This window comes from Colletotrichum gloeosporioides (assembly GCF_011800055.1).
Source record: "Colletotrichum gloeosporioides strain Lc1 chromosome Unknown consensus_7, whole genome shotgun sequence".
Classification (NCBI taxonomy): domain Eukaryota; kingdom Fungi; phylum Ascomycota; class Sordariomycetes; order Glomerellales; family Glomerellaceae; genus Colletotrichum; species Colletotrichum gloeosporioides.
In genome coordinates this window covers 1,755,744-1,776,273 of record NW_025544652.1, presented here as the reverse complement: position 1 = coordinate 1,776,273, position 20,530 = coordinate 1,755,744, and the positions used below count along the sequence as shown (strand labels likewise).

General features: G+C 51.7%; 3 protein-coding genes across 3 annotated transcripts; 1 reads left to right on the top strand and 2 right to left on the bottom strand.

Annotated features, from left to right (window-relative positions):
* Nucleotides 1-574: 574 nt before the first annotated feature.
* Nucleotides 575-2,902, top strand: GCG54_00001875 (Nucleolar GTP-binding protein 1; the record flags this gene model as incomplete). The annotated part of the gene is made up of 7 exons (XM_045401977.1): nt 575-585; nt 652-974; nt 1,040-1,171; nt 1,228-1,342; nt 1,400-1,513; nt 1,566-2,805; nt 2,861-2,902. 7 exons carry the CDS (start codon nt 575-577, stop codon nt 2,900-2,902), a joined length of 1,977 nt encoding a protein of 658 aa, XP_045270706.1.
* Nucleotides 2,903-3,627: 725 nt separating this feature from the next.
* GCG54_00001874 (Rab GDP-dissociation inhibitor) lies at nt 3,628-5,477 on the bottom strand (the record flags this gene model as incomplete). Its single annotated transcript, XM_045401976.1, has 7 exons — nt 3,628-3,822; nt 3,879-4,033; nt 4,088-4,627; nt 4,685-5,030; nt 5,094-5,121; nt 5,189-5,273; nt 5,420-5,477. Coding segments are annotated over 7 exons (1,407 nt in total), but the record flags the coding sequence as incomplete, so codon positions are not given.
* Nucleotides 5,478-6,423: 946 nt separating this feature from the next.
* On the bottom strand, nt 6,424-7,440 carry GCG54_00001873 (54S ribosomal protein L4; the record flags this gene model as incomplete). The annotated part of the gene is made up of 2 exons (XM_045401975.1): nt 6,424-6,858; nt 6,916-7,440. 2 exons carry the CDS (start codon nt 7,438-7,440, stop codon nt 6,424-6,426), a joined length of 960 nt encoding a protein of 319 aa, XP_045270704.1.
* Between the last annotated feature and the right edge of the window lie 13,090 nt (nt 7,441-20,530).

Sequence of the window (20,530 nt, the reverse complement as noted above, 5' to 3'; positions counted from 1 at the left end):
GGGGGTGATCAACCAGTCTGGCTTGTCGTGTGCTGGAGGATGGAATTCTCAAGATTGAAGATTCTCGGGTTGCCCCTCCATTGAAGGACTGCCCCGCGGAATGTGCCCCACTACCAGCTGGAAATTTTTGCGATTAAGTTCTAGGCGGAGGTACCCTTGGGTCTGCACTCTGCAGGGTCTACCACCCGGGAGTTGAATAGCCTCATATTCAGCATTATCTACAACACGCGAGAGGATAGCTCCGCCATGATGGTTTGCGAGGCAAACTTAGCAATTAGTGCGTCGCAAACCAAACCTTCGCCCTCACGCTCAGCGGAATTCACACCACCGACAGTAGACGCCGTCGAAGCGCGAGAACCGCTGCCAAGAGAGAGGTGACATGCGTCGCCACCAGGTGTGGGTCTGATAAGATAAGGTAAGCGAGTCTCCGCAGTGCGTACAGGAAAAAAAAATTCAAGCCTCTCGACACCGCCCGACCGCCCAGTGCTTCATCCAGTTCACGGACGGGCAATTTTTGACCGATCGCAACTCTGAGGACTGCTTCATTTTCCCGCGCAGACCCCAGCCGCCCAACATGAAGACTCAGTATGGACTCTCTCTTGCGTGTACGATTGAGTAAAGGCAGTATGCTAATCATGTTTCGCCCTCCAGGTGGAAGGACCTCCCTCCCGTCCCCAACTCGCAAGAGTTCCTGGACATCGTCCTCTCCAGGACGCAGCGCCGGCTGCCGACCCAGATCCGATCAGGCTTCAAGATCTCCAGAATCCGTGGCTTCTACACCCGCAAGGTCAAGTTCACCCAGGAGACCGTCAGCGAGAAGCTCGGCCAGATCATCGAGTCGTTCCCCCGCTTGAACGACATCCACCCCTTCCACAAGGACTTGATCAACACCCTCTACGATGCCGACCACTTCAAGATCGCCCTCGGCCAGCTCTCGACGGCGAAGCACCTTATCGAGACCATCTCCAGAGACTGTGCGTTGGAAACCCGTGTGTTTTGTTCGTGTGGCGGGACGGGAATGCTGATTGGTGTTTTGCAGACGTCCGTCTCCTCAAGTACGGCCAGTCGCTGTTCCAGTGCAAGCAGCTGAAGCGCGCCGCCCTTGGTCGCATGGCCACCCTGATCAAGCGCCTCAAAGACCCCTTGGTGTACCTCGACCAGGTCCGACAGCGTAAGTGGCGGCTAGTGAGAATCAGAAGCGCGCCTAGGAATACTGACACTATGCAGATCTTGGCCGTCTCCCCTCGATCGACCCCAACACCAGAACCCTTCTCATCACTGGATTCCCCAACGTCGGAAAGTCCTCTTTCCTGCGCTCCGTCTCCAGAGCCGATGTTGATGTGTACGTTGCGTCGACCTCGAGATCCTTGACCCCATGACTGATAGACCATGTTTGTAGCCAGCCGTATGCCTTCACCACCAAGTCCCTCTTCTGCGGTCACTTTGACTACAAGTACCTCCGATTCCAATGCATCGATACCCCTGGTATTCTGGACCACCCTCTCGAGGAGATGTAAGCGCCTTACCTCACACACGCCACGCAAACTAGATGCTAATGAGCCTAGGAACACCATCGAGATGCAGTCCGTCACGGCGATTGCCCACTTGCGGTCCGCCATTCTCTACTTCATGGATCTCAGTGAGCAGTGCGGCTACTCCATCCAGGCCCAGATCAACCTGTTTCAGAGCATCAAACCGCTCTTTCAGAACAAGATTGTCTTCATCGTCGTCAACAAGATCGACGTCGTCAAGCCCGAGGACCTAGACGCCGAGACCCAGGAGAAGCTCCAGGGTCTCCTCAAGTCCGGCGAGGTCGAGATGCTCCAGCTGTCCTGCAACACCCAGGAGGGCGTGCAGCAGGTCAAGAACGCCGTCTGCGAGCGCCTTATCGCCGAGCGCGTGTCCCAGAAGCTCAACGCCGGCACCAACTCCAGCGGCGCCATCGGTGGCCGTCTCGCCGACGTCATGGCCCGCATCCACGTCGCCCAGCCGATGAACGGCCAGACCCGTGAGACCTTTATCCCTGACGCCGTCAAGGGGCTCAAGAAGTACGACAAGGAGGACCCGGAGCGCCGCAAGCTCGCCAAGGACATCGAGGTCGAGAATGGCGGTGCCGGCGTCTTCAGCGTCGACATGCGCGCCGACTGGCTCCTCAAGAACCCCGAGTGGAAGTACGACAAGATCCCCGAGGTGTTCAACGGCCAGAACGTCTACGACTTCGTCGACCCCGATATCGACGCCAAGCTGCAGGCTCTCGAGGAGGAGGAGGAGCGTCTCGAGAAGGAGGGCTACTACGAGTCGGACGAGGACCTCGACGACGAGGAGGACGCCGACATCCTCAACAAGGCGGAGCTGATCCGCGAGAAGCAGGCCCTCATCCGCAACGAGGCCAAGATGAAGAAGCGCCTCAAGAACCAGGCCATCATCCCCCGCAAATCCATGAAGGTGCCCCTCTCCCAGATGGACGACGCCCTCGACCAGCTCGGTGTCGACACGACCGACATTGTCAACCGCGCCCGCGCCCAGTCCCGCCCCCGCGGCCGCTCCATGGGCAGATCCCGCGCCGGCACCGAGGACGCGGATGCCATGGACGTCGACGCGACCCCCAGAGAGCGCCTCCGCTCCCGCTCCCAGAGCAGGGCACGCAGCCAGGCCGCCACCGACAGGCGCAACGACGGTGTCACGGATGATGGTGCTCGTACCAAGGCTGAGCGCCTGGCTAAGCTCAGCCAGAAGAAGATGAACAGGAACGCCAGACAGGGTGAGGCCGATCGTCACACGACGGTCTCCCTCCAGAGGCACTTGGTGAGTTTTATCAGTTACCCGTACTTTTTAGACACATTGCTAACTCGTTCATCAGGTCGCCGGCAAGCGTGGCATGGGCAAGACGCAGAGACGTTAAGAAAAGGTGGACCGGTAATGTGGGTAGTGACAAAAAGGTTTCCGTGGCGGCATCACCGCATCGTTTGCGCTCCTTGATGGGAAGAACAAAAGTAAATACGCTGTGCTTGTTTTCGCTTTTCTTGGCCTTGGGGGCGTTTGGTTTGATTTATTTCGACATGTAGGAGCCAGAGAACGCAAGAGGCGAGCGTGGGGAGAAGCAGTTCGCGGAGTCGCCTATATTTCCTTGAAGGATGAATATTCAGGAAAAGGAAGGTTCCGTCGTTCTGCTTCATGTATCTAAGCCTGTGACGGCTCCAAAAGCCAAACAGACCATGATTTACGGGGCCGCTGAATACCCTGGATGAGAGAATTCACATAAAATTGAGTCGATATGAAAAAAGAAAAATGTGACAAGTTGCCCGTGTCGCAGGCCGGCCCGTTGTTGTCTAGTGCCTCCCACTCTTCCTATCTCCTTGCCTGTCTCACTCAGTCTCAAGCCACATGACCATCATCGACGTACCCTGACCAGTTTACATCACTCATGTTACACTGTTGGGACAAGTATTTACTGTTTTGCATATGGCTTGAATAACTTTGAAGTGCACCACCCTCCCCGATGTCTACGTCCAAGATATATATATATCTACTCCTGATCGTCGTCTGTTATGGTGTGCGAGGGCCCATTGCCTCTCAGACTGTGTTTCCTCCATGTTCAAACCCCACCCGCGTACGCAGTCGTCGGCCTTACTGCTCATCCGCAACCTGCAGACCCTCTCTAAGACCCTCAACAACGAGCTCCTCGCCAGTGGCGCGGCGGTAGATGTCCTTGACGTCGTCGGTCGTGCTCTCAAAGTGACTGCTGGCGTCGTAGCTCTTGGAGACGAAGACGTTGTCGGCACGGCCGTCGTCTGTGGGCTCGTAGATGGGGATGGGAGCACCCTAGTTGGCGTTAGTTTCTTCATTACACTGATGCTGCCGAGCATTCATCCACTCACCATGAACTGCTCCTCGATCTGTCCCAGACGGTCCAAGCCGGGCTGGAGCTCGAGGTGGTGGTTGGCGCCGGTCTCGGCAATGGTTGAGACGATGGCGATCCAGTAGCCCTTGGGGCAGACGTTGTGGGCAGAAGACACGCAAGCAATGTAAATATCTACCACAGGTCAGCCAACCAATCCGTTTCTTCCGGCCTCGAACAAATACGTACCGTTCTTGCGGCCAATCTGGGACTGGGGAATGATGAGCTGGCAAGAGTCGCTGTCGTTGGTGTGGCTGAGAGGGTGCTTGAGCACGCAAATGGCACGCAGGACCTGGCCAATAGGCTTAACCTTGCCGGGGAAGTAGCTGGGGTCACCGAGAATCATCTTGGCCTTGGTCTCGAACTTCATCTCCTCGACACCGGTCATGGTGGCCTTGATACCGACGGCCTTGCCGCCCTCGTAGGTGACCTCGTCGACGTTGGTGTTGAGCATGTAGGTACCGCCGTAGATGGCAGACAGACGAGCGAATCCCTGAGGAAGCTCGCCAAGACCGTACAGAGGGTAGATGTAAGGAGACTTGCCGTAGCGGGCAACGGAGGTGCCGTAGAGGCGGATGCGCTCAATGGCCTCCGGGGCGCCACCGGGCTTGGTGAGGTACTCGTCTGTGGTGAAGAGGGCCATGGCGTGGCCGATGAAGTCGCGAGTGCCAGTCTCGAGTCCGAACTTGTCGTAGACCTCTTTCATGGCGCAGTTGTTGATGTCGAGGCCTTTCACGTGTCAGCCCGAGCTTTATCTATGTGCCTTGCTCCCAGTCGGCGTCTTACCCTTGTGCGTGGCGGTGTCCTTGCGGTCAAAGGTGCCAATCCACTCGATGAAGCTCTTCATGCGGCGCTTCTCGAAGATGCCCATCAAGGGCGATCGCAGAGCCTCGCCGGCATCGGACGGAACCTTGGCAACTTGGGCCTTGGCACCCTGGCCTTGCTGGACGTAGCTGCCGGCGACCTGCTTGAACTCGAGGTATCGTGTGACGTCGGTCGATACGAGGATGTTGGTGAGCTCGCCGGAGGACATGAGGAACTTGGGAACCAGGTCGATGTTCCAGTCATTCAGGCGGCCGTACTTGGTCCAGGGCTCCTCGCCCTTGTTGTAGTTGCCATACTTCTTGAAGAGCTACAGGTGGGTGTCGGGTCAGAACTCATGCGGGTAAGCAGGTAAAGAGTCGAGGGAATTTACCGTCTCGAGGTTCACGGAAGCTGCCTCACTATTCATGGTTAGCGCTTGCTCGGAGGGGGAAATGGCGGTCATGGCAGAAGGGAGAGCCAACTTACCCGCCGTAGTGGTCGTTACGGTCAATGTGGAGGACCTTCTTGCCCTTGACACTGAGAACACCAGAGAGAATACACTCAGTCAGGCCTGTGATCCGGAGGAAAAGAGAGCAGAGCTCGTCAGCAAGGAAGCTTCTCTCGGGCAAAGGCGAAGCAGAACAGACGGCACGGGAAGGGGGGACCCCACACGCCAGAGCGACGATGCGGGGCACAGGACGGCGTAACGTCACTTACCGGTGCCCAGCACGATGACATCGTATTCCTTTGCAATCTCATCCATGTTTGCGCGAGTCTTGAAGGGGGGAGGCGGGGAGGTAGATTAGTCGGGTGTTGTCAATAGAGGAGGGAAAAGAAAGGTCGAGGGAAGACTGGATGTTCACGTCTGGAGAAGTAGTTGCGGTGTTGTAGGAGACATGGGACCGAAAATGCAGCAAAAGGAAGGACTGGGTGGGGGCGAGGGACATGAAGAGCCCGCGGTGCCACCTGGACCTGGACCTGGACCTGGTGCAGACGGACGGGACCTGTTGCTTTTGGAGGGGTTCAGTGTCAAGTGTGTCACTGGGCCAGTGCTTGCGCTCGCTTTGGGGCCTGTCTGGCTCCAGCGCGTTGCCCGTTAATGGATAGGTACCTCCCCTCAGGTCCGCTCTCATCTCTCCGCTCTGTGGCTCACCGCTAATGCTGCGATAGTAGCCAACTAGCGACCTAGGTACCCGGCTGCTTTGTTGCTGGGCCTGAGGCTAATGATTCCACGTCCTCGAGCAGCAAGGTACCTTACAGATTCATTAGCACAGCACCACTTACCGTCTGTTTCCCCGGCGAAACATGTACTCGGCGGTGTGGCTGGCCCTGTTTGGGTACAAGGGCCCAGGTCTCGTCCCGCCCTCCCCGTACCACTTCTGTAACATTATGCGAGTAGTCTCATCTGGGTATCCGTACTGCGCATAGCATTCTTCGTCTGCTCTCCTGATGCAATCCCCAACGGCTTGTTGGGCTTGCAGGCTCAGCTCAGCAGCCCGGCCAACCTCTCGTGACCCGCCGACCGACGCCATCGCATCAGATAAGAATCACCACATGTAGTAGGGGGTTTCTCTTCTCTTTTTGGCGGCGACACGACCGTCTGCCTGTTGCACAAAAACCGTATCGTACAAGGTTCTATACATGTCTGGATACACTTTTACATAGCTTCATTTCCTCGGCCCCCAAGCCGGTAAGGGTAATGATTACAATCGTTTTGGCTTTCAAAGCTTGGGAACCGGCAGGTCCACGGGCTTCGCCTCAGCCTTCTTTGCCTCCTCGGGCTTCTTCTTCTCAGCCTTCTTCGCCTCCTCGGGCTTCTTCCTCTTAGCCTTCTCAGAAGTTACCGGCGTGGCTTCTGAGTCAACCTCGGCCGCCGGGTCCGTCTTGCCCTCGACTGGAGCACCACCAGCTGCGGCCGCTCCCTGCTCGGCCGAAGTCTCCTCTACTGTCTGATCCTCCGCAACAGCTTCCGGCTCGGGCTCTAGCTCCAGCTCCGGCTCGGGAATTGCGGGTGCAACGTAGCCGCTGTAGGCCGGCTCGCCCTCCTCGGCCCAGAGGTTGATCTCAGGGTCTTCGGCCGCAAGCTTGCGTGCATCTTCCCAAACGTAGTAGCGTTCCGTCAACACGTGCTTGATCGCTCTCATCGTGCTGAGGACCTGTGAAACTTTTGTTCAGTGACTATTGAATCCACAAAGCGGTGGGAGTATACGAACCACGTCATCTCTCTCGTCGCCCTCGTACTCTCCGAATCCTACCATGCGCCTGGCACGCTCCTTTCTCGCCGTCGCGAGGCGATTTCGCTCCTTCAGGCAGACGTACCACAGCGAGTGCAGGTCATCCCAGCTCTTTTTGCGCAGATCCCGAACAGACCATGCGCGGCCGTGGGCTTGGGTTTCCTTGGGCGTTTGTAGCAGCTTCTTGTCGTAGAAAAATTCCCAAAGCCCGTGTTTCGGGTCCACTCCGACCTTGGGTTTGTAGTCTGCCGGCCGGGGGATCTCCTCCCACGAGACGGACAGCGGCTCACGGGGACCAGTCCTCCTCATGCTCGAGACTCCTCTCAGGCGGTTGCTGTCGCGGGTCTTGCGCTTCGAGTGGGCGGCTGAGGTCGAGAAGGCCGATGTTGCGATTCGTGGGCGGGTGGCAGAGACGGCTGTCGAGCTCGCGGGCAGCCATTGTCGAGTTTCTTGCAGCCGCAACATGCGGCCGATCGTTGGCCGCAGCGCAGTTGGGTTTGCCATCGCAATTGAGATCAACGACGCTGCTGGCAAGAATCGTGCGGTCCTCTCTGAAAGCTCGAACTATTTCGTCTGGTCAAAAAATTGGAGGCACTCAGCCAATCAGAAGAGCTCCCGCTGCGGCCACGGGTGAACGACCCCCCGGGTGGGTCCGCACGCCACAGTTGGGTATGGTGGCTGCCCCTCAATGTGGCCCCCATGTTCAATTCCCTTCTAGACGGAAACCCAGGCGGTTTTCGCTTTTATTGATTGACAATGGGTTTCTGCCACCAGTCTCTCGAGGCATGATCCAGTTTGATAGCGACTTGGGTCTCCAAGATGTTGGTGCATAACGTACGAATGTAGCTTGACTCTGAAGTCGTCGCGAGTTACGATACACAGCCCTTTTATACAGACCCTTAGTAGTCCTCGAGATGGTAACAGCTTTGAGAAGATATCTATTCATCCTATGGGTTCATCGAGAGGATCAAATTGCAACATTCTCTGAGGTCTACTGGGACAGTCTCAGGCCATTTTCGCGATAACCACGGTCCAGACCGGTAGTATATGAAGGAATAATGGTCGAGGAGGGATAAGAGATGCCCGAAGACTGAACCTGTAGTGCCCGCTTGATGTCAATCATTTTGGGTATGTAGTGATGGCTATAATGCTCGCAATCTCTTTCGTCTACGGAGATCTAGTGAGGAAAAGTCTTCACGTGGACGCTCATATATGAGTATATCACCAATCGTGAAGGTCGTGCAGAAGGACCAGGTGACACTTCACGGGGTATTCGGCTCAGACACCGGGTGCGGGGAGGCCATATATTTCAATCTCTCGTCCCCAGGAAACTGTCCTCGCCAGTGTAGTAGAGCAGAAGACCCTCTCCCCAAATCTCACAGATCGATGACGGACATGCAGCCCTCAAAGTAAAATGCGAGTGGGAAGCTGCTTTTAACATCCGGCCACAGTGCTTTTCTCGGAGGCCAACAAAAAATCAGCAGGAGCTTTGACACTTAATCTACTTTCTTCAGAAGTACTGTTTCAGGCGGTTATATGCTTTATTCCTCAGGCTGCTCCAATTCTTTGGTTCTATTCTAGGGAAAGCACCGTAGCAACAAGGGATGCACCGTGATATTATAGCCATGATCAGCCAAATAGTTGAAATAGTCCATACGCTTGCTCGTCAATTTTTGATGGTCTCGAACAGTCGTGTCGTCTAAGGACCTTGGCCTCTTTGGGTGCTTGGGTAGCTGTACATCACCCAGCGAGGATGTCTCCTTCATGTCTAGCAATAACTTCAAGTGCCTCAAGAAACATACATACACGAGAGCGATGGAATTATCTTCCTTATTTCTGTGTCTCAGTCAAGGATAGAGATCGTTTGACGTCTCTTGTTATTTGATAGCCTGCTGAACTCTACGTAAACCTGCGCTTCCTCGACCTGGCCGTAGAGCCAACCACTCGGATTGTTGGATCGTGAAGGACAGCGGAGGTGAGATATGTCGGAGGTTGTAGAGTGACTAGACATTCGTTCAATTACCGGAGCTTGTTAGTAACGAGGAAGACATCTCTCAATACTACGTCATGATCTTGCAGTGCCTTTGGTCGATACACTTGTCAGCGTAGACTCAGAGGCTTAGGACTAATGCATACTGCCGAGGGCCGGTAGTATTTGTAGCGAAGAGGAAGCACCGGGACTAAAGACGATTGTATCATATGCGGCTGCAACTCAAGATATGTACAAATTTTTGGGATGCAGCCGATCCGCTTCTACGAGAAAACATATGGTCATTCAGGTATAATCAGGTGCTTGATAAATACCAACCCACGGTAAGGCATCTCTCACCGGCGGCATCAAACGGATGACTTGAATAGAATGAAAGTAGTAAGCCTTGTAGCTCTAGAAACCCTGCAGTCACTTTCACATCGTCATGCGCCATATGACGACACCAGAGCGAATTTCACGAGAGACTAGAAATGAGGCCCCCTACTGGACGTCTAGACACTTTCAGCCAGTGCTCGTTGCGGTATTTGATTTATGGAGTGAGCCGAGACAGCGGCCGTACAGATTTAAACTGTCTGCTTTACCATATCAGGTTTACTTGGTTAAAGAAGTGAGTTGAGTCGAGGGCTGTATGGTTTTGAACCTCTCTTATTGTAACATGTCATTGGTGCGCTCGCTCTTGACATTGTAACGGTCGTCCATCAAGTCAGTGCCGCTAAACGCTGGACGACCCTACCCTAGATACATCATCTCAAGCACCTAATCATTGAAAAATTGTTGGGAAATCTAGACCCTCTGATTCTTTTCTTGTGCTTTTAACTGAATGCCTCCCCGGCCCTGCCGCGGTTTCCGAGTATCCTTCCGCGACCCACGTAGCCTCGTGAACCAAGGCTGAGCATAACTTCTCAGACATGAGCCATAGCTTAAATGAAGACATGAGATGTTTATCCATATTGATGTACTGATGTACTTGCTGGGACGGGTTTAGGGGGCAGGTAGCAAGCGACTCTTCACGCTCGAACTCTGTATATGAGGTGACTTGGCTAAGCACAAGACTCTCGGCAGCATCATCAGATGTGACTAGAAGCACATTACAATTCGTGTATGTATCTATAAGGAGACCGTGGTGCCATTTCTAAGTCTATCGTTGTGTAGAATCAGAGCCGCCAAAGCCTCAGCATCGACGACAAACAATGTCCTCGTCATATCACCCATTCGAACACTACAGAAGGCCAACACAATCGTTCACGGAACTCGGCCTCAGAGTCTTCAACAGTATCCTAGGAAACAGCATAGTCACCATCATCACTCATGATGTCCCGTCCCCATCCCGTCCCGCGTGACCCAAGTCGCCCGTCCCCATCACCACCACGCCAAAGCCCACACTACGGCAGAGAACCCACAACTCCCCACGGGATGCCTCCGTCAAAGATCCGCAACCCGCGACGGCAACGTCAACATCCATCGCACTGGATACCGGCCGGTTGGCCCAATGGCAAGGCGTCTGACTACGATCCAATTCAAATCTGATATCAGGAGATTCTGGGTTCGACCCCCAGGCTGGTCAAATCTTTTTGTTTCGTGCGCATACTTCACTGAATGGGAAAAAAACACTTCACGTCCGAATTCCAGAACATTCACATCAATCATCTCATCTGCCTTTCCTCTTTACCGACTTTTGCGAACAGCGTGTCCTCTCCTGACGCTGAACTGCAGAATTTTCACCAGGGCAGCCAGCAGACTGGGTCCCACGACGGACGCGCTTCGCGCCGCGGCAGTCGGGGAACTATCCGGGGGATGCATGAAGATTTTCGACGTGGCCGGCCACGATGTCTGCCCAGGGAGGAGACAAGCGGTGTGTAGGACCGTGGCCTTGGATGAACGACGGCCGAGACGATTTTTTTTTTTTTCTTGTCTTCCACCCCCTTCCCTGGCCTTGGCTCGCGGTCTTCAGTGATGATTCTTCTCGTCGGGCATCATCGACGTCAAACCACAAGCAGGGGTGACGGACTACAGGAACAGCTGTCACGATATCTGGCGCTGGACACGTCACTTGGGGATGGCCACCCGCAGGATTCCTGCCTACGAGAAAGAAACGCCATCAAGCAGCCCAAAGCTGTAATTTTTTCTTTTTGTTTTGTGTGAATTTCTCCATTTACCGCGGCTGCCGCTTTGCTCTCTAATTAGCATAGCAAGCTTGATGTGTGAGTGATGTCTAAGAGCCCAGCGTCGCGAAAACACCGTCCCTCGTCCGTCAACCATTCGTCCATCAAACGTTGTGAATTTCATGCGGAGGCAACGCGTAGGCAAACCCCCCCGCCATACGCTCAACCACCTCCCTTTGCAACGACGACGACGATCACTACGCGGTCGTCGGGACATCTCTGTCTCGCGAGGCCGAGACATGCCAATAAGCCCAGTTTTTTCCTAGGAAAAAAAACCCCAAACCCACAAAACACGGTCGGCTATGCAAAAGACAAGCCTCAACAACCGAGAAGAAGCACCACAATATCTCGCATTCCAGAACCCCCAAACTGCCCATGAAGAACCTTATCCCAGTGACGACGTGCATAGAAAGGGGGCGATTCTGTCTGCGGCCCCCGAAGGAGCAACAACCTCGAAGAGAGGCTCCAGGAGCGGCACCAAGCATTTCGCAACGACTGCTCGAGATTCGTCAATGTGAATGATCCCCAACTGCCCACATTCTACGTTCATGCTTGAAGACTACACACTGCGGCCGGCCTTTACGGGGTCAGATCTGCCCCAGCGGCGACTCTAGAACACGGGGACAGACAGTCATCCACAAGTTTCTGCTTAGTAGTTGCTCTAACTTCCATCTCTTCCGGCCTCCTAATGGGGTACACGAAGCATCGTGGCGAAGGGCAGTTGACAGCAGTAGGGTTTGAGAAATCGCGTTTTTTATATAAAAAACGACGTACTCGTACTGTCGATAAGAATTAACAAAAACCAAATAAAACCGCGCTAGCTATATTAGGTAACCTACTAACCTATTATAGTTAGCGCTAGCTAGATTAATTAATAATCTAGTTAGATTCTACTTTTTAGTAGTATATTAACACTTTTTTAATATTATTAACTTAATACCTCTATTATTGCTATAATGCTACTAGCTAGTATAGTTCGACCTAGTACTTCGCTTTATAGTGAGTTTTACTACCTACTTATAAATATTTACTATAGAAATCCTTACTATAAGTATAAATATTATAAAACCTCTCTTATTAATAATAGTACTTATCTCTAGAGCTATTTTAATATATACTAGCTATACTAAACCTTACTAGTAACTATAAAGAATAAATAACCCCTCTAGTTATATTTTATTTCTAAAATAGCTAAAGTTAGTAAGACCTCTATTAAGTATATTAATTACCTTATTACTATTACTATTTACTATAAGAGTAAGCTTTTTATTACTTACTTTAGTAAGTATACTACTACCCTCCTTAAGTTAATCTATAGTAGTTAAGAACCCCTCTTACCTTACTTACTTTAAATATGCTTTCTTAATAAAGTCTATAAAGATATTTATAAATAAGTCTTAATATACTTTAGTATTACTAACTACTTAAATATTATCTTTAATAGCTCTAATAATACCTCTACCTATTATATTATAAATATATATATATAGATCCTAAATAGTACTACTTTTTACTAGAAGACTTAGGATATTAGCGATAATAAGTATAATACTAAGACTACTATTCACTCTCTTTTATTTAAGCTATTAGCTATCTTTAATATTAAACTATTAAAGATTAATAGCTTTACTACTAATATTACTAAAGTTATAAGGAAGTGTTATAACTTTTTAGACTACTACTTATAACTATATACTTTTAGTGTACTTTATAACTCTTATAGCCTCTAACTCCTTATTAGTAATATACTATAATTACCCTACTTTAAGCCTATTTTTAAGAGTATACTTATAATTATTAACACCTTCTATACCTCTAAGTTCTAACTTACTTACTTTTATACTTATTAATACTAAAAGTATAGCTAAAAGTACTCTTTAATTACTTTAATTATTACTTATTAAAGTAGCTAGATAAGAGCTATATAATTACTCCTCTACTCTTATTTAGTACTTAAATAGTACTACACCTTACTATATATACCTATTAATAACTTTCCTAAATAAATTATAGAGTCTTATTACTATATTTATAACTAGAGCTTCTAATATAAATTAGAGGTTATTAATACCTTTATTTCGCTAATTTTAGAAGCTTAGTATATCTTAGAGACTAATTATAGCTACTTTAGCTATATTATCCTTTACTAGTAGGGTATATTAACTACTTAGTAGTAGCTAGAGATTACTAAAAAACCCTTTAAACTTATTAAAAATAGTATATAGTAGACCCTCTATAGTATACTATATACTTAATAAACTAAGTAGATTACTAATTATAACTAAGCTACTTAAGTATTTAACCCCTCTATATTTATTAAAAATATTTATAACTATATTATTAATTATATTAAAGTTACTTTATATAAGCTAGCTACCTCTACTACTAAAGAAGATATATAAGATAAGTTTTTAGTATTTTAAGCTTATAATAGCTACTTTATTTTTAATATTAGTAATACTTTTTAATAACCTAACTAGAAGCTTTACTAAATATAGTAAAAAGCTAAGATCTAAAGTTTAAAACTTACTATTATTACTTTATATCTTTTTAGTATTATTACTAATTTAGTACCTTCTAAGAGGTCTTTTTTAATATAAAACTTCCTTTATAGTAATATATATAATAGGATTACTACTAATTATAGTAATAAGATAGTGTTTATCTATATTAACTTATAAGTACTAAAGAGGGTTAACTTTATACTAGAAGGATTAGAGAGGGGTCTAATTTACTAAGAATAGGTATCTAACTTAGATTTATTATATTTAGAGGACTAATTAGCTTACGATAAGGGGGTAGAGGCCGAATTACCCCTTGAGGATTAGCTCAATATAGATCCCTGTATTTTCACTGAAAAAAACGACGTTTTAACCCTAAAAGTACGACGTACTGCCAAGAGAACGTTCGTTGATCTCAATCCCTAGACAGCAGACGTATCATGAGTGCCAACTGCAACCCGAACGGAGACAGAGATCACCGATACGCGCTCTGCTCGCGCTCGCGCCTAGCATGTTGTTTCCGTGCCTCCACCCCCGATTTAGAAACAGTCGCCTGGAAGAGCCGGACAACCATCTCCTACAGGCTATCCATACATTCTTTTACGAACTCCTGCTTACCATCTATGCTACCACGGCTGGCATACGGGGGACGCGTCCTCCCTCTCTGCGACAGGATAGGGGTCTGCACATGTTTCGGCTAGAACAATCCATAGTCTTTTCGACCCCTTCTGCGTTCCGCGCAACCGCCGCCGCCTATTCACAACAGAACGTGCAAACCCAGTTACCAGTTGCCAGTAGTTGTCCAGGCCACCGCGGATGTACTTGGTCGCCATCGGAGTGCAGCCGAGACAAGTCGTGCCACCATTTACCCAATTGTGCCGTTTGCGAATAGCAATTGCTGCAGCCGTGGCATTTTGCTGTGGAACCCCCAATTCGTAAGACCGCTAGTTGTCACGAGGCTCTTGCTATACGACGAGGGTTGGAGATTATGCCGATCAGAGATCAATTCTCCGGGCGCTGTGGCCGCGACTCGAGTCACCCAGACAAGAAACCCCCAAGCCAACTGAATACCTACCTATGGCGGGCAATCTCGTGTGGGCGGGCATTGCGAATTGCGACCGTGGCTCATCTCCCAAAGACATTGGCTGTTGCTATTGCTAGAACAAATGTCGGTAGGCATTTCCGAGCGAGTAGCCAAGAGCTCTGCACCTGTCACTTGTTTCTCCAAAGTCTGAAGTTGCACGCGCATTGACGCATGGCGCAAGTGAAGACATCATCAACATAATGCTGGTTATGGGGCCGTATCGTCGCATCGATATCAGTTGTCAAAAGTCCTTTGACAAAAAACCCTCAACCGTGTCGGTTTGACGCAATTCAACCTCACGTAATTCGCAACGTTCCAGCAAGACCGTTGCCATTTGTCACGAAACAAACCGGCTTGGCACTGGCAGGTACGGCGGAGTCTATCCGACAGTCTGCCTGCGCCAACGGGGACTGAGTCGGGGGAACAGTCCCCTATGACGCAATTGTCTTTTAAAGATAATTACTGAATACCCTCATCTCGTGTAACGTCGAGGTCCGCAATCCATCGTCCCTTCCGCGTCCACGGGGGAGTACCCACCCGGAAGCGCACCGCGTGGTTGAAAAAGATTGTGATACACGGCCGTGGGACCCGGGGGTTGGTTGAGGCTCGTCGCGACAACGACAACAACATACACCGTTGCACGTACGCGCGCGCGCGGCCGGTATCTTGGTATGTCTCTGCACCGCACCGCGGTCACGTCTTCCTGGGCGAGATGAACTTGGCAGAAGTTCCATGATCGGCATCCGGCCGAGATGTCATATCGAAGCATGTTGAATCAGTCGGCCCTTTCGACTGTCGTCATAGCTGGGCTTGACTGAATCGTAAACTCTCTCCGAGCTGGACATCCCGGACGTGAGGCGACCTTCAAACCGCGGGCGGAAGGGGCTTCCTGCCACTCAATTGACATTGCAGGAACGCTATCGTCAAACGTTCAAACGGCTCTACCTTGCCTGCCGGAGATGAGGGAACGCATGGCTCACCTTGGCCAGCGTGGTGGGAGATTCCCAGACGACGTGCACAGTACGAGACTTACAACAAGCAAATGGGGACGGGGGCCACGGCACGGCATGGCATGGCAATCTGAACCGTTATTTCTGAACCGTTCTTTCTTCAGCCATTGCAGCCGCAAATGAAACAAGCAAGGCTGGAGCTGGAGATGGCCCGAACAACACATCAGACGAGCCGTGTTCCTGGACCAGCTTGACCTGACGCTTCTCGCGCCAGGTGCTGTGAAAAAAAAATTACCACGATGAAAAAGATGCCAGCCCCCCAATCACCCCCACTCTGAGCCGGCAGACGCCTTGCTTTTTGAGGGACGGTGGTGGTTGCAGTCCTGCGCGGCGCTGCAACTGCACTGCAGTGCTGTCCCGTGCCGATGCAGCTCAGTGAGCGCCCAAGTAATTATGGTGTTGTGTATTCCAAAGGTAGTAGTCATTGCCCACAAATGATGTATCGTCTGCATCGCCTGCATCGTCTTTTTGCTGGCGTCAGGTTTCCGGTAAGGCAGCCCTACATGGAGTTTTGCTGCTTAACACCGAGTTTTATTGCGGCGGCGGTAGCAACTTCACCAGTCAGCATCAACAACAACAGCACCACACCACTCGACCACGATGTTTCCCGTTGTCTCCGTACCCGCAATCTGTAGCGCGTGTGTGCGCCGTCGCACTGCTCTGCTGGTGCTGAGTGTACGTAACGAATTTTCCAGAAGCAAATCGCCTCAACCTCGGAGCGACGGTTTGGCATGGGTTCGCATACCGCTCCCACGTGGATGATCGTGGGTCTGCTGTTCCAAGTGGAGTTTTCATGCGCCCTCGTCCATGGTCCGTCGTGTCACCGAAGGCACCTTGAGGTGGTATCTGTTAGCGTCAGGCAGACAATCGAAGGGGCCCACGGCGTCTTTCTCGGAAGCAGTTGACGAACTTTTGACAAGTCTGTCACTCTTGCGTTAGGCTCTGTTGAACAATCGGTCTCCATGCACACGCCGCATGTATGTACTTATACAACAAGCAGGTAGCGCGTGGTGGTTGCTGCTGCTCCTCATTGTCGGCTAGAAGAGGGAATAAAAAAAAAAAAAAATCCAGGCCAAAAAACCAAACCAGCTGGTCTGCGGCACCCTTGCAATCTCGGGGATAATTCGACTTGTCGACTCAGTGGCCTGCCAGCCTATCGTGCTAACGTAGCCGTGCAGCATCTTGCAGGCAGGACCCTGACATAATCCAAGTCTGCCGCAGGGTTCGGCCGTCTAGTTGACCTATCAAGGACGGGTGAGGGGTATATCCAACAGGAGAAACTCCTCCCATCGTGTGAAAGCCTGACTAGCTGCCATCCGGCCGGCACTTCCTGTGTACGTACTTCCGCACAGCGGAACTCGAGGGACATGGGGCCTTACCGCTTCCGAAGCCGCCCTTCGGATACGAGCGAGTCAGAATCAGATAGTGTCGTGTAGTTCCGCGACGGTGAGCTGAAGCCCAGAGTCGCTGCTGGCCAAACCGCCTAATTTAACTGACAGATGGGAAACGTAACGGCATGCTAACGAAAGTGCGCGAGAATGTGAAGCCTTTGCTGAGATCGTGTTGACGTAGTTGCTCTGCATGACTCGCGCGCCAACGACCCCATGTTCGTCATACGGTCATCGGCATCCTGAGCACGACGACGCGCTCTCTTGTTCCGGCTCTCCCAAGACCAACCTCCTCCCACCCTCCCAAGTGGCGGTCAATGGCCAGTCTATAGCCGGGGGAGCAAACTTGAAGAGGGGTTTGGTTTGGTGCGGAAACCGCCAGATAACACTGCCGCCGCGACAGATGGTCGCATCAAGCTCGTGCTGCTGCAGGGTAGGGTTTTCAGCTCAAGCGTGCCATCTCAACGCAAGGTCCGCCGAGGTGCCTCAGTGGCCAATGGTGGAGTCTTCAGGGGGAACCGCAAAACAGCCTCAACACTGCTGAAGCCACGCGGGAGAGGAGACCAGTAGAAAGCAGCTCCACCGAGACCGCGCTTGTTGTTGGAGTAGAGGGTCCATGATGTGAAGAAGCTTCAGATCCATCCCGCCGCTGTTGAATCTCCAAAATCTCCAAGACAGCCTCCTCCGGGAACACCAACGCGACCGACTAGGTTGCCAGAACCACATGCCCCGCAAAGAAGGCTGGACGACCGTTGCAGCATCCCATCCACAACCAAACCAAACCCATCTGATAGATGGCTAAAGGCGGAGAATTATCGAAAGTAGCTTTATCGACGGGTTGGAGAACTGAACATCGTCGGCCGCGAGCGTGTATCGAATGCTATGGTTTCATGCTCCAGAGTCCTTCTGTACCGGGAGCGCAGCACGACCTGCGCTGAATTGAACATAAGGGCGCATGCACTTGCCATTGCTGGAAGGACGCCTTGGCAAGCAGGATTTTTTTTCCCTCCTTCGTTTTCTCTGACACGACAGAATACTGCTGATGAATAAACGATGATGAATCGATCAAAGGGACGGAACCTCCATCAGACCGAGAGGTCCTGACGCTAATCCCTGCCGAGATCGCCAGCCACAACTCAGCATCGGATTTCCTCACCTAGCACTCCGACTGCTAGTTCAGGGATCTGCTACCAGGAGGTGCTGTCCGGCTCGTTCTCGTTCGTGGTTGATACCAGCACTTATCAGCTGATGGTACGCAATTTGTCCATCCCAATGTACTTGCAACATGGCCCAAGTCATTGCAGCTGGGATATTTGCTGCCGCCAGATCGTGAAGTCGTCGTCGTCGTCTGTTTTCGCTCGCTTTAGCCTCTTCTGCTGCTTTCCCCCCTCCCCGGCTTCTCGTCTAGTCGGCGAGCATATTGTAGCTTTTCGTTGGGACCCTTTCCCAGCCAGCTAGCCAGCCGCATGGGGACTCGTCGAACCGTGGCTTCGTCACACAAGATTAGCGGACATGAGTTCCCAATTTGACTGGACTAAGCCGTGACTAGTTCCATTTGTCATTTCTCTCGGCCGATTGTAGGAGGGCGTTAAGCTTTGGACGCCAGCCGCTGGCAGACGGGAAAAGGTTCCCATCGGAGCTTCGTGCGAATCCGCCGACGATCACGGACGTGAACCTCGCACAGGGCTACTACCGAGTCTCGCGCAGGCCACGCGCAAGCTGTCCCAAAACAACAGACGCGATGCGGTGCCGTCGGACGGAAGCCGCTTGGCGGCGTTTGTTACTGTCGGATATCTCTCCGCTCCTACACAGCACCCCCCTCCCCAGCATTTTCTTATGAATACTGTGCGCGCTCTCATCGCGCCTGGAGTGAACCTTGATGCCGGACCCAGGACAGGAGCACTTGGTACTGAAGTATTCCATGTCAAACTTGTCTCTGTCGTCGGGCAAAGTTCGGACAAAAGAAGTTTCGCGCCCTCCCATGACCCATGATGCAAGCGTGGCGTGAGTATTCGTCACTTGGAATTGGCTCGCATCAGAGTTTGTAAAAACAGAAGCTCATTGCCACCGTCTGATGTCAAGGCGTCGACAGTGTGATTTTGACGATGGAATCTCGAGATATGGCCAAAGCTCCCGGATCTTGTGCTTCTAGAAAATAATAATGGGGAATAGAAATACCGGCAAGAAGGGTTGAATGGGGCCGTGGACCCTCTTCACCACGCACGAGCGTCATCGTCCCACGACTCTCGAGCTGTCCAGTGCGTCCCACGGCGTCTCTGGCGTCCCTCGGGTTCAGAGAAATGCGGCCAGCGACGCCACCCGGCCAAAAGGGGGGGGGCTGCTGCTGTCAAGCACTGCGAATAGGAGCGCGCTATGCCGAAGACCCGGGTATGCCACACACCCACGGGAATGTCGCTTCTTTGCACGCTGCAACCTCACCACCAAAAACGGTCACCAGCTCAGCGCGGCCGTTCTCAGGTGAAGGTCGTTGCTAACTCCCTTGAACCATGCTGGGTTTAGGCCATCGCCAATGGCACCTGGGAGAGAGCACTGTGAGAAGCCAAGCGTGCGGATGTTCGTTGCTCGCGTCCATGATCCCGTGGTATTGTCCTGATGTAAACACCCTGGTATCCTGGCAAGGGATCTGGGAAGTCGGAGCTGCAATGCAGGTTAAGAGTTGGTCCTGCAATTGTTTGGATTCCCCTCATCCCTGTTGTGCATCGTGGTCAAAGTGGCTGGGGCAGCATGCGTGCGTGGTGCGGTAGAAACGCACAGTACGCAAGGTACGCGTGCAGCGACCGGTTTGGATAACAGAAGGAAAAATGGAAGACGACGGCTCTCAGGGGTAAAAAAAGCATTTTTCCGCCCGAGGCGACCGGAATCGAGTCAGACTGCCAAATGCCAGCGTTCCCTGACAAGCGCTCGGGAAGAAAGAAGAAAGCCTTTGGAAGACGAACTGCAGGCGCGCCAGTCCGCGACAGCTTTCTGATATCTCCAATATATTCGTGATGAACGTAGTTCATGGTCATGGCTGCGATGGGTCCAGCGAGATCGATCTCTGTGCCCCATTCTCCGTCACCCATCTCAGATGGTCCCGTCCCGTTGCGAACGAAAAAGAAGTGCGACAGCTGTCCCCATTGGACGGCGGGCGCGGGTAGAGATGGGTCGCGAGGCTCTGTGGCTCTGTTTGGGGGCAACCTCCAAAGAAACGTCCATGCCTCCTCAATTAGCCACCTGCTGAATATAATAACCGACAGACGACACAATTGCAGAACGCGCTCTTGTTTCACAGACCATTTTCCCGTGGCGGGATCTGAGCAAACCCCGGCCTTTCAACCTCGGCCCTGGGCGTTGCTGCTGGCATGGCGACTTTGGCAGCTGGACAGCATAGAAAACGGTCGGACATACGCGACTGTAGACGACGGTGAAGCGGTGACTCGGGCAAAGTCCGATATTCTT